This window comes from Leuciscus leuciscus, assembly GCF_965113295.1.
Source record: "Leuciscus leuciscus genome assembly, chromosome: 6".
NCBI classification, from domain to species: domain Eukaryota; kingdom Metazoa; phylum Chordata; class Actinopteri; order Cypriniformes; family Leuciscidae; genus Leuciscus; species Leuciscus leuciscus.
Window position 1 is genome coordinate 14,825,674 of NC_138730.1, and position 14,049 is coordinate 14,839,722.

At 36.6% G+C, this 14,049-nt stretch overlaps 1 protein-coding gene across 2 annotated transcripts in view; it reads right to left on the minus strand.

Moving 5' to 3' along the window:
• pex5lb (peroxisomal biogenesis factor 5-like b) overlaps positions 1-14,049 on the minus strand; it is a 64,443-nt gene that overhangs the window by 19,975 nt on the left and 30,419 nt on the right. For both annotated transcript variants that reach the window (XM_082174008.1, XM_082174007.1), the window contains 5 exons: positions 13,592-13,804; positions 11,186-11,315; positions 8,819-8,909; positions 5,461-5,547; positions 228-347 (listed from right to left, as the gene is read on the minus strand). In XM_082174008.1, coding sequence (XP_082030134.1) covers positions 228-347; positions 5,461-5,547; positions 8,819-8,909; positions 11,186-11,315; positions 13,592-13,804 — 641 coding nt within the window. The remainder of the gene's footprint in view (positions 1-227; positions 348-5,460; positions 5,548-8,818; positions 8,910-11,185; positions 11,316-13,591; positions 13,805-14,049) is intronic.

Genomic DNA, 14,049 nt, shown 5'->3' on the forward strand with positions numbered 1-14,049 from the left:
AGTTTCAAAATACCTCCAACAACAACAGATGTTAGAACTGGCAGTTTATGCGAGCTGCCGATATAAGCTAGAATCACTCTCGGTACCGTGAACAGCAAAGAAGTGCACCACTGCACGGTCGAGAACAGGCTCTGGCCGCAAACTATATTGGTGGAAAACAGGTATAACGGCCCCGGCCCGGTTGTGGAGAACAACTGATGTAGAGCATTTTGATTGGCTGAGAATACCTTTTCAGTGGATGAAAAGTTGGGTGGAATCGGGCCTTCACTGTCAGCGTCCTCCAACCAGTTCCTCCGTGCCAGCTCTTCCCACTCGGCCTGCATTTTATCCCAGAACTCAGTGTCTGACTGTGGGAGACAGTTACACAGCCCTTTAGGACACAGCCAATATTGGAATATCATACAAAACAAGACCCTGTACAGCATTACAGAGAGATGTTGTTTGGCATCTATAAAATGCTTTTTAACAGTAGTTTTTTCTCTTCTTGTCCCAGCAGGGAATATAAAGGATAGACTTCATAGCATATGAATTGCTCTGTGTTTTTAATTGGTCCACATAGGACTAGCCAGGCACACAATCGTGCTCCAGTTTTATGAGGACATATTGTTTTTGGTTACAAAAGCTGCACTGTAATTTTAAGCAGCAAGGCCAAAAGGTCAACATGCTATATTCAACTTTATGGATTCACCAGAATATCATCTGCCAGAAGCACATTTGCAATTGGATTACCAGAGGCCTCTCAGCTTTCACACAGTATATAATTCTTATCAATCTGTGAGGTCAGCAGAAGTGATGCACAATGTATAGATATGTGTATATTTATACTCTGAGTTTTATGTGTCAGATCAGGTATGATCAGTTAAAAGCAGATTCCAGTTACAGTCCATTATTGACTGCAGAGAAAGGTATTGTAAAGGACTCTCTTAGACTGTGGGTATATATATATATATATATATATATATATATATATATATATATATATATATATATATATATATATATATATAGGCAGGCAGGCAGGCAAGGAAGAGAAGATGAAGATGATCTACATTTAGTTTTCTTAACAACAATTAACTAGAACAGGAACACGTCAGGAGAAGGATAAACATAACAGCTTTACAAACAATAAAGATAATTAGCGATTTATACATTTTTAAGGCCAGACAAGTAATTTGTTGAGGTCAATTTGTAAAGAAACACTACACGCCTGCGCACATATACGCGCATAACTATAGACTAAACAAGTAATATGCATGTGCACGTCGTCAGCGTTTTCACAGGTTCACGTTTTTGAAGTTTGTGCAGAGATAACCTTTTTTCCTAAAATTTTCAAGGCTTGCACCTTGGAAACTATTTCAAGGTTTGCGTTCTCGAGCCGCCAGGCACTGTTGTTGTGTGGATGAGCGAGCCGGAGCGCGTTAATGGTTTTCTGTTAGAACGGTGTCGTGTTAGCGGCCCCTAAGTTAATAACTAATGATCTTTGCAACGGAAGTGAATCAATCAAAACTTACTTTAGCTGGACAATAACTTTATTCTAGAGCTGCTGTAAAGCCAAAACAATCTCTGTTACTGTAATTTCCTATTATCAGTGTAAAGCAGATTTGAAATATCTATATTGTTAAAAGCGTTATATAAATGAAGGTGACTTGACTTGACTAAAGACGATACCAAACAAAGGACTGATCGAAATGAGGGCTTATAAATACACAGGTAAAACTAAACAAGACACAGGTGAAAACGAATAGTAACCATAGCAATTAACTTGAAACGAGAAAAAGGAAAACATGAACTACAACACACAGGAAGACAGGAACAATGACATTGAAATACTACAATTTAAAATGGCAGTTTTAGAACAGGAACACGTCAGGAGACAGTAATAAATAAGTAATATATTCCTGTGATGGCAAAACTACATTTTTGGCAGCCATTACTCCAGTCTTATTCCAGTTCTATGGGGGTGCAAGAGGGTGCTATAAGCACCCTCAAACAAAAACAAGAGCCCCCTTAGTTGAAACTGTAAAAATATAATATTGGCAAAACAGATTTTGCAAATGCTCCAGTTTATGCTCTGGAGAATGTCAAACTTTCTATTTATGGTGTGTTTTTGTCGCATTGAGTCATTGTCGCAAATCACATACATGTCCGTTGATCTCTTGAATGCAATGGCCAATCAGAGGTGATTAAGTTAGTCAGAACATATACATTATGTATAAGAGATTCAATGAGCAATATAGACAGCTTCATTGATTATAACAGAACTTTGTGAGATCGGGATGATCGGTACCGATCGGAAACCATGAAACATTTATTTATTTTCATATATTATCATCTGGATTCTCTGATGAATAGAAAGTTCAAAAGAACAGTTTTTATTTGAAATAGATTTTTTTTGTAACAACATACATGTCTTCACTGTCACTTTTGATCAATTTAATGTATTGTTGCTGAATAAAAGTAGGCTATTAATTTTATTAAAAATCTTACTGACCCTAAATTCTCTCTCTCTCTCTCTCTCTCTCTCTCTCTCTCTCTCTCTCTCTCTCTCTCTCTCTCTGTGTGATGTTCTTATCCTTTTGAGACACCACACCTTTTTTTACATCACATAATTTAGCAAAAAGTGGGTTATATCCTCAGCTACTGTAATATCCCTTTATATACAGTATGTGATCAGTGTATTCCGAATATACAAACCACATCATTAGTTTCCTTATTCTCTACTGGAAGCTCTCGAAGAAGATGTTAAGCAAAGTATTGGACCATCATGAGATTCTTAGAATGTTTCAAAATACTCCAAAAATTGTCTTTCCTCTATTGATTCCTGTCAGTATCACATAGGACTAAGAATTACTTTCGTTTCAACTTGCACAGATACAGTATAGATTCTTCAATTACATGCATAATTCAGAATAAGGTGTTTACATGACACAGAATTCTGGCATATGCCACCTGTTCTATTCAGATTTCTAGAAACGTGAATATCAGTTTAATCAGTTAACGGATTGACATATTATCACATAAATATTCGGATATGCTAAAATTCTGAATAATATTGGAATATTCTTGTGCATGTAAAGACAGTCACTGTCTCAGCCCATTTATGTTTCACCAAATGTTTCTGATCATGACAAAGGTAAAATCAGCATCACCTCCAAGAATGAGGATTCACACCCTATTCAACTCTATTCACACCCTATTTAACACACCCATGACACTGATCTAAAAGACATGTTTATCTATCTGTGCATTTGTGCATAGTTTGCTAGTCTGTGTTCCGTCTAGCATTCTTTGTTTGCTTACTTTGGCTCCCTTAACAGTCCAGCTTGAATTCTTAGCACAACTTACTGAGTATATAGTTTTTTTTATGTTTCTAGGCAGCTCAAATTAATCTTGCAACACACAAACAATTGCTTAGGCTTCAACTGTCGTCCTAGAGTTGATTCACTGAGTGTTTGCATTAAGGGGAAATGAGGGGAGGGTGTTGCATCTGCGATGAAGGCACGCGCTGGACGGGACAATTAATCACAGAAAATCCTGCAAGCCGCACACGACCACGTTACAACAGACAGTCACGTACGCATTGATGTTTTTCCATTTGTATGATTGATACACTGGGATAAATCATATAAATAAATGGCCCAATAGAATATGGATGATCAATCTCTTCCTAGATTGTCTGCGTTTTCTTTTTCAGCTCTGTCGTCGTGATGAAGAGGCCATGCAGATGCAACACCGCAAGGGATCTCTAGAGTCATTCATCTGTACTCAAATAATCACCCACTGGCACAGACAGCCTGTGCTTTAGCTTTACAATTAAAAGGATTTAATCTCTGCTTCAGTTTAAAATATGCACCAGCTTTTGTAGCAATTACTGAAGAACTATGAGTCCTTGATATAGGATAAGGAAAATCCTTTTGAAAATCTCATTTAAAACATGTGCAAGTTCTTCGAAATGTTGTATTTGTGTTGGTTTCAACTTTTCCACAAGTTTTAAGAAAAGTAAAAATAATATACACATCTTAATTAATTTTTTTTTTTTTAAGTTGTAAATAAATTTTCTATGTATAAAGTATTTACATTATTAAGGATCCTCTATTTGATTTCATTTCCTGTTTTATGTATTTTGCATGTTTATACATGTTGTTTACCACACAACATGCAAAACGTGACTTTGATTTTGAAGTTTTTTGCATATTGTTGGAGATATTGCCCTGTGGGAGCACTCCAACATAAAAAATATAACTGAACGTTTTTTTGTTGTTGTTTTTTTTATACTTTAATACTTATTATTTATTGCTTTTGTAAAGAACAGAGGAACAACATACACATAAAAAAACCACAAAGTTGCCATACATTATTACATATAATCCTTCAGTCAGTTCACCAGTACATTACATCATAATACACTCATACACTTTCAAATGCAATCATCTAATTTTCTACATTTCTGACCATTTTCTCCACTTGTTCTCAAAGGTTTTCTTTTGCAGCCTTAGTATATATGTGAATCTTTCATTTTTTTTTTTCTCTGTTACTATTTCAAACCACTCTTCTCTTGTAGGTCTTCCTTGTACCATTTATGGGTTATATAGCCATTTTACTTATTGCCAAAGATCAATATCTTAAATAAATATCAGTCAACTGAAAGTTTTTCTAAAATTAATAAGCAGTGAAGCATCTGCTAAAATCAGAAGAAATAATAATAAATGATTATACCAAACTACTTAAGGTTTTTCCTAATAGCGAATTTAATTTCTTATAATGAGGCTTTTTTTCTTCAAAACATTTTAATACAAAAAAAAGGCACTTCAACTGTAGATATAATATAACAACAAGAATTGTTTGATAAAATATGTGTTTCACAACAGAAATATGCTTCAAATATTTAACCTTACTATTTTATAGCTGATGCAGAAGAGATTGCTACAAAAGGTACAGTAGTTTCATGCAAGGGAAGTACAGAAAACTTCAGACAGTTTGCATCAGGATACTGACAGTGTCACTGTTAAATATAGCTACTTTACTGAGCACATCACTTTAAAATGGATGTCTTATGAATATTACGGCCCAATAAGCATCTCTGAATTAGAGACTAGAGAGGTAAGAGCTGACATAATCACAAAGAGAGATGTCATTTGTGTTGATGCTGCACTCTTCAGCTAAAAATACACCAATTATGCAGTCTTAACTTACAGGGTAAGGCTGACCTTACAGAATGCAAGAAACTGCAATTCCCAGGTGGCCAGATGCACTGTGAATAAGGCCTGAGGTATGAAGATTACTGTGGCGGCAGAGAAGACTTTTTCCAAACTTTTCAAATAAATATATGTGTTTTTCTTGTGTGACCGCGTGTGTGTGTGTGTGTGTGTGTGTGTGTGTGTGTGTGTGTGTGTGTGTGTGTGTGTGTGTGTGTGTGTGTGTGTGTGTGTGTGTGTGTGTGTTGTAGAGACTTGGTCTCACCTCCACAGCAGCCTTGGCTCGAACAAACTCCTCCTCTAGTGAGTGTTGTCTCCCCAGTAAAGTGCCGCCCAGCTGGGGCCTCTGCCGCTGCGCACACAGATGGTCATACACACATATGCAGACAAGGTCAACAAGCAGTCACTCACTAACACTGTTTTGTCCTCAGATCATGCTGAATAAGCAACCTTAAAGTTATGGCCAATATTAATTTTTTAGTATACACTGGCCTCAAAAAGTATTTGGACACTAAAATGGACCACACTAAAATATATATGGGATGATAAACTATCAAACCAAGAGGCATCTGCAAAACGAATGATGCTAGACCCTTTTTCAGAAGGAAAAAAAATGTCTAAAACTAACAAAAACCGGCATACTGGGAATTAAATTGAACCATCTGGATTCAATGTGATGTTTAGTGGCTGTATATGAAGACAGTTCCTCACAGGTAAACACAGGTGTGCTAGCAGATTAATCACAGGGGTACTAGTTATTTTTAGCTCCCCAAAACAAGATATCATGCTCAGGGGTTATGTTTTTAATAAATAACAAATTCTACAATATAAAAAATATATATACATATCTATATATAATTTCTACCTATACTACTATGTTGGGGAAAAATACTTTTAAAAGTAATGCATTACAATATTGCGTTACTCCCTAAAAAGTAACTAATTGTGTTACTTAGTTACGTTTTATAGAAAGTAATGCATTAGGTTACTCTTGTGTTACATTTGAACCTGGGCCCAGTTGTTTTTTAATTAACAAAAGTTCTATTTTTGGCAAATGTAAAGGCCTTTTTACATAAAAAGTGAAATGAATAAGCCTCAGGCTGAAGGAAATGCAAATTCAAGCCTGTACAGTAGAGGGCGCAGCTCAAACAAATCTTTCAGCTGTGCTGCCATTCTGGATTAAAGAAGAAAGGGACGCAGGAGAAAAAAAGTTTAATACTCTTAAGTAATTTTGCTTATTAGTATGGTTGAATTGGATCATTGAAGGACAGCGGTAAACACGCTGGTTTTCTAAAGTGAGATTAAATACATAAAGTATATATATATATATATATATATATATATATATATATATATATATATATATATATATATATATATATATATATATATATATATATATACATACAGTGGTGGTCAGAATTAATGGCACCCCTGGTAAATAAGATCAAAAATGGCTGTAAAAAATAAATCTGCATTGTTTATCCTTTTGATCTTTCATTCAAAAAATTCGCAAAAATCTAACCTTTCATTGAAGTAAAAGAATTGAAAGTGGGGGGTAAATCACATTATAAAATAAATGTTTTTCTCCAAAACACGCTGGCCATAATTATTGGCACCCTGTTATTAAATACTTTTTGCAACCTCCTTTTGCCAAGATAACAGCTCTGAGTCTTCTCCTATAACGCCTTATGAGTTTGGAGAATAACTGACAAGAGATCAGAGAGCATTCCTCCATACAGAATCTCTCCAGATCCTTCAGATTCACAAGTTCATGTTGGCGCTTCTTCTCTTCAGTTCAGCCACTGATCTTCTATAGTGTTCAGTTTAAGGGACTGGGATGGTCATGGCAGAAGCTTCATTTTGTGCTCCGTAACACATTTTTGTGTTGATTTTGATGTTTGTTTTGGACCGTTGTCCTGATGGAAGATCCAACCACGGCCCATTATAAGATTTCTAGCAGAAGGAGTCAGGTTTTGATTTTTTATCTGTTGGTATTTGCTAGAATCCATAATACCATGTTATCTGAACAAGAAGTCCAGGACCTCCAGCAAATAAATAGGCCCACAACATATAAGATCCAGCAGTATATTTAAACGTAGGCATGGGGTACTTTTTATCCCTGTTTGCACCAAACACATCTGGTGGGTTTGCTGCCAAAAAGCTCTTTTTTTAGTTTCATCTTCTGACCACAGAAGCCTGTGCCGTTTGAAGTTCCAGTCGTGTCTGACAACTGAATATGCTGGAGTTTGTTTTTGGATGAGTGAGGAGGATTTTTCTTGAAACCCTCCCAAACAACATGTGGTGATGTAGGGGTTGTTTGATAATTTTTTTTAGGCTTTCTGACCCCAAGACTCAACTAATATCTGCAATTCTCCATCTGTGATCCTTGGAGAGTCTTTGGCCACTCAAACTTTCCTCCTCACTGTGCATTAAGACAATATAGACACACGTCCTCTTCCTGGCAGATTCGTAACATCTTTAGTTGATTGGAACTTCTTAATTATTGCCCTGATGGTCCAAATGGGGATTTTCAATTCTTTAGCTATTTTCTTACAGCCACTTTCTATTTTGTGATGCTCAACAATCTTTTGATGCACATCAGAACTATATTCTTTGGTTTTACTCATTGTGATGGATGATTAAGGGCATTTGGCCTTTGTGTATTCATCATATTTAAACTCCTGTGAAACAAGAAGTCATAGCGAGACAATTTCATGTTCCTAGTCACCCTGGTATGCTAAAAAAAGGTAAATATTAATAGGAATATACTTCAGAGATATTTTACTCGTAAAAAATTCAAAGGGTGCCAATAATTGTGGCCAACGTGTTTTGGAGAAAAACATTTATTTCATAATGTGATTTACCCCCCACTTTCAATTCTTTTACTTCAATGAAAGGTTAGATTTTTGCGAATTTTTTGAATGAAAGATCAAAAGAATAAACAATGCAGATTTATTTTTTACAGCCATTTTTGATCATATTTACCAGGGGTGCCATTAATTCTGTCCACCACTGTATATATATATACACACATACATAGCCGGTTTATATACAACCGACTAAGGTGTACACTGTATATTACCCCTGTACTCAGTATACAGTAGTACTTCAATAGGTAGAATTAAAGTTGTGGGCAATATAATGGTTTAGTATAGTGTTGCTATAATTTAATCCTTACTAATATCTAACAAATAAACAGAGCCTGTCTTACTCTTACACAAAGAAGAAATCATTCCTGACAAATCTGACAAAAATATATTTCTGACGCACACTCAGACACAGGGTACATGATGGTAAAAATCTTGTCCTTCATGATAACTGCACCTTAGAAACACGGAAGGCCTTTTACAGTATCATTCTGTACCTGTCACATACAAAGATGTATGTGCCTTTCCTCAGGTGCCTCTCCTCACTATTTGCAGTTTAATACCTCCAGTTTTAGATTTTTTTTTAATCTAATGGAACAATTATGTCCCCAGAAGGCCTCAGTGAGAAGGGTTTGTACCATTTTAAGTGCACATAGGAGACATTTTCTAAATGTGAGTGTGAGAGGAGATGGTGATCAATACTGAAAGCTTCTGTAGTCTTTTACATGAGATCAAAGTATCATTAATGTGTACCTGAGGGGCCGGCCCGGGGTCTGACTCCGTGCTCATGCTGAGCTCCAGGGCACTATGCCTGTTAGAGAAATCTGTTTTAAAGTCTGCAGACCTGAAAAGGACAAAATGCAGAGAATAATGATATTATTGCTTGCATTAATAACAATAATGCACAGAGTCAACTCGATTTAAACAATCTGAATTGAATTATACATCCATGATAAATGATGATACTATTAAAAATGCATTTTATTGACTTATCTTTTATAACGAATTTATGTATTTACCCCCTGAACTCCTAAACTCAGGGTGTCAAAAACATAAAAGGAGTCCATTTGAGGAAAAAATTATAAAATATGTCAAATTAATATAAAATATTCACATCCATTTATAATGCTGGTATGATGTATTCAAAACCATTTCATATATAATGCAGCATTCACACAGTGAGTGATACAGCTGTCCAAACTTTTTTTTCAGGTCTATGTTAATGATCTTTTTAAAATGGCTCATTAAATCTAATTTAATATCAGGTGTATGTTCCGTTCTGTTGTCTTTTATTTTGACATTCTGTTCTGTTTCCTTTAGTTTCTGTTTCCCCGCTCTGTTTAGTTTTGCGGTGCGTCTGAAATCGCGTACTGTCTGAGTAGGCACTAAATTTGAATTTGAACTGACTTTACAACCATTAAAAAATTATGTACTAAAATTCTATAGTATGAATATGTGTAGCATGAATGAAATTCGGACAAACTACATCCGCCATGTTGATACTGTCACGTGACCTACTAGAGCTGGACAATATGACCTAAAAGCGAAATCTCGCTTAATTGAACAATTTACCTCGATTATGATTAATTAATGCATTTTTTTGCCCTCATAGTTCACTGACAAGGTTTGTACTGTAAATATGCTCAACTATTAAATGTGGGATTTTTTTTTCTAATGATAGAATGCATTTCTTATCTTTGTGATTTTAAAATATTGATGTTGGCTTGAGAAAGCCTGAACCGGGACTCGAACTCGGATCACCTTGTGCAGAGCTATGACAATCATTTACCATTTACCATTTGTCTATGGGTCGTAACATTTCTTACAGATTTCTGCTCGTTGTAAATCAGATACAGATAAATTAGCACAGTACATTTATTTGAATGCATTAATGAGAGAGCGATTGCGTGTGTGAATTAGTCATACCGCCTCTCTTAATTCTGAAGCTGTGGGTTGTTCTATGCTATTCTATGTTCTAAAAATCTATGCTATAACTGTTGAGTTTCTAAGCTACTTTAGAGATAAATCACAGGACAGCATTGACAATGAGTTTCTGCGCTCCTGAATGTTTCTCTGTGCGCGCAATCTTCTTCACGTGTTTGTGTTTGTGTGTCATAATGTATCCGCGCAGTAGTTCAATGTAATGATACACATCTGATAGTCTAAAACCGCTTGAATGTTCAAACTGGCAAGCCTCAAAAGACATACAATTGACAAACTTTCGTGAGGACGCAAGCGAAAGTGATCTCGCCTCTGGGCTTGTGTATGTGTGTGTAGCAGCACATAAGAACGGTGGTTAAATGACCTGTACAACAAACTGTGTAAAACATGCAATCACCCTATAGCAATACTGAGTATCCAGATTGTATAAACAAAGATAACAGCTCCTGAATCTTTCATTGTGCTTGCAAACGGCACTTGATGTGCGAGCTACTGTCTGTGTGCATGTTACAATCAACGTATTAGTTTAAAACGGCGTCAAATGGCATTTAAAAAACGAAAATCATGTCGGTTAGAGGTTCTGAATTTCGGTTTCGATTACTTTTCGATTAATCGTCCAGCCCTATGATCTACCCGCTTCACTGCCATGCATAAATCCTCTACTGTGGCCTCATGGGATAGTAAAGTGTCCATGGTAGGGAAGTATTCGATTTCGGACGCAGCGTTGGTTTCCTTGGTTACTGATTGTGTCCTCATTGGTTTCTAAAGTTACATATTGCTGTCACCTGTGTCTAGTTTAGTTCCCTTGTTTGCCCTGTGTATTTATACCCCCAGTGTAGTTCAGTCCCTTGTCGGTTACTGTTAGTACTTTGTGTTGTTTATGATAGATAAATAGTATTACTCCTATGATATCCTACATGTTCTTGGTTGGATTATTAATAAACATTGTTTGATTTAGTTGATCTAGTTCGTGCATGATGACCACACGCTGACATTCAAAGGCAATTTGGGCAATGAAATGTCAAATGTGCTTCCTATTTGTTTTATGCTATTAGGCAGCATAAAGTTGAGCTTTACTGGCTCCAGAAGAGCATGTGTTGTGACTCAACATTAATTGCTAATCGCCTGGTTAGGACACCATGATGACACATTAACGATGAGATGCAAACCTGACCGTACCACAAAAGCTCAGTGGATGAATGGTTGGATGTGCACCTCTTCCTCTCATATCTCCACTTCCGCCCTCCATTCAAGGCACTGTCTGGGTGAAGGCTCACCTCCTCCCATTTCTCCAAGGGTGAGCTGCTCACTGGAGACAGGGCGGTTAGCATGCAGTGAGATGGGTAATAAAAATGACAGGCTGTCATAAACACTATGTTTTCAATGAAACAACATATCGGTGCAAAAAGGTAGATTAAGGCTAACCAGCGGCAGATAAGGATACATCTTATAGCTCAAGGCTTGCTTATCTCAGCCAGGCTAAAGTCTGCAGCTGGCAATTGATTAAAGCAGTCAGACTGTGTGGAGTGATAAATTTAGCACAACCGGGAAAACATGGCAATGGTTTAGCTTACAGTAGCTTAAGGCGTAATCTACTGGAAATGAACTTTACAGTGCAAGTTGTGTAATGCTTTCCAGAGGATTAAGATAAGCCTGTGTAGAGTTTTGTATTAAACCATTTCTAGCATGAATTTGAGACAAATAAAAATGAATACATTTCTACTTGGGGCAGCAATGTCGTGAAATCCACAGTTTTGGTGTGTTTAAACCATTTCCACGATTTTCCACCAATTCAGTTCCACCACATTAAATCTAATGATATGCTAATGCGGATGCTAAAGAGTACAGTAACTGCTTCCTGATGAAGTGGCAGAGGGCATTAAAAAACAGACAACAAAGGGCAAAAATCTAATTACACTGAGAGCCTGGATTAAATGAGCTGTAAGTATAATCATAAGCACCTCTTAAACTGATTAAAATAACTCCACACTTAAATCAATTTCACAAATCCAGGCCTTTTTTTATAGATTATAATGGACAACTTTCCTAATAGGTTATACAGTTTCACGAATTAACGTTTTACTCATGGTAGGAACATACAGCTACAATTTCAAGGGCATCTGGGTAACCCAGGAAGATCATAATCAACGTATTAGTTTATATGATAATAATCTGATAATCTGATCATCATAATAATATGATATTGCCCAATCTTTCAGAAATTTGTTTCGCACCAGATTGCACATTCAACACTAAAGCACAATTTATACTTCTGCGTCGAACTCCCGCCGTAGCTACGTCGTAGGCTGTGTGTAGCACGCGTACCCTTCGGCATACCCGGACGTGCACCTCTCCAAAAATGTAACAACGCGTCAATTCTATGCAGACAACAAGTGCTGTGATTGGTCTGCTAGAACCCCTCCCTCGGGTTTCACATGCTCCCTATGCATGTGTAATTGAACGTTAACAGAAGTTCGCAGAAGTATAAATGAAAACCAACGCGTAGCCTACAGCGCACAGGCTCCGGCGCAGGTCCGACGCAGAAGTAGAAATCATCCTCAGTCTCAGTACCCTCTGATTGTAGACTGAAGAACCTATAATCCTTTAGCACACATTAAGATTAATACAGTCAGAATGACAACATGATATGATCATTACTTTTTGATATTTTTGTTATGCTGTGTAAACACTTTGTAAACACATATCCTTACAACATTTAAGACGAATATTAATTATAAATGTTAACTAGATGTGTTCACTACCTGTCTATTAATGTGTGTTTATGCTGACACATAATAAAAAAGTTTTATGTCTTGAAAAGGCCGTTTGTCTTATAAAATGTTATATGTCTTGAAAAGGCCGTTTGTCTTATAAAAAGTTATATGTTATAAGCTGATCAAAAGTTATAACTTCCTGATCAGGGCCCTGACTACTGAACTAGAGAGCTGATTGAGATAAGATAACAAATATAAATACCTTTTGAAATGGCACAATACTGCCAACTTTTGACTTCGACTGTTAGCATTAAGAGAGTGACGTCAATACGATAGGAAAATTCTTCTGACTGATGTAATTGCACCTGAAAGGGATAGTTCATCCAAAAACAATATTGTTCATCTCTGAAACACAAATGTGTTTAAATGAAACCTGAGAGAATTCTGTCGTCTATCCCTCCTTTCCACCTAAACTTTGATGCTTCAAAAAGTATATAAAACATCATGCAATAATTGTTATATAACACCATATTTATGAATAAAAGCCTAAATGATCTGATCATCATATAAAGCGATCGTGTCTCTTCAGAAGATTTAGTGGAATGGACTTTCAGCGGAGGGACAGAAGTTTTATGGGTTTGGAATGACATGAGGGTGAGTAAATGATGACAGAATTTTCCTTTTTGGGTGAACTATCCCATTAAAAGTGAAGTTTCTGTACTACAGAGTGACAATTTTTTCTGTCATAATATGTATACAACAAAAAGAAGTCCTGGGAACCTTTTAAAACATACCATAATTGACAACTTAATTGACTTACGGTTAATTTGATCAACATTACAAAAGTATCTTTATTTAACAAGCAAAATACCTGAATCTAATGAGACTCTTTCAGGGTTCGAACGGCTGGGGGATGATGTCTCTGTCTCCACCTGGATCAGCTCCGTCTCTTCCGTCTTCTTCTTGCGAAGGCTACTCTTAGAGAAACCGTTCTTACGAGACCCACAGGGACTCCGCCTGTCCCAGCTCCACCTTCTCTCGCACGGCTCACTCAAGTCCACCAGGTCTAGCGCTGTGGACAAGACTAGAGCATGTGGAGGAACAAAACATTACCAACAAAAGTCACTCAAAATGAAAACCTATATTAGCCAGGAACACATTTATGGATGAAGTATTCCTTTAAAACTTCTATTCTTAGGTAATATGCAATTATCAAACATAAGTGATGAACTGATACCTTTTGACAGAGTAAATGCCAAGGAACACTAACAGTGAAACTGCATTATGTAAACAAGCTAGCACTGAAATCTGGGACACAAAACTTGGTGC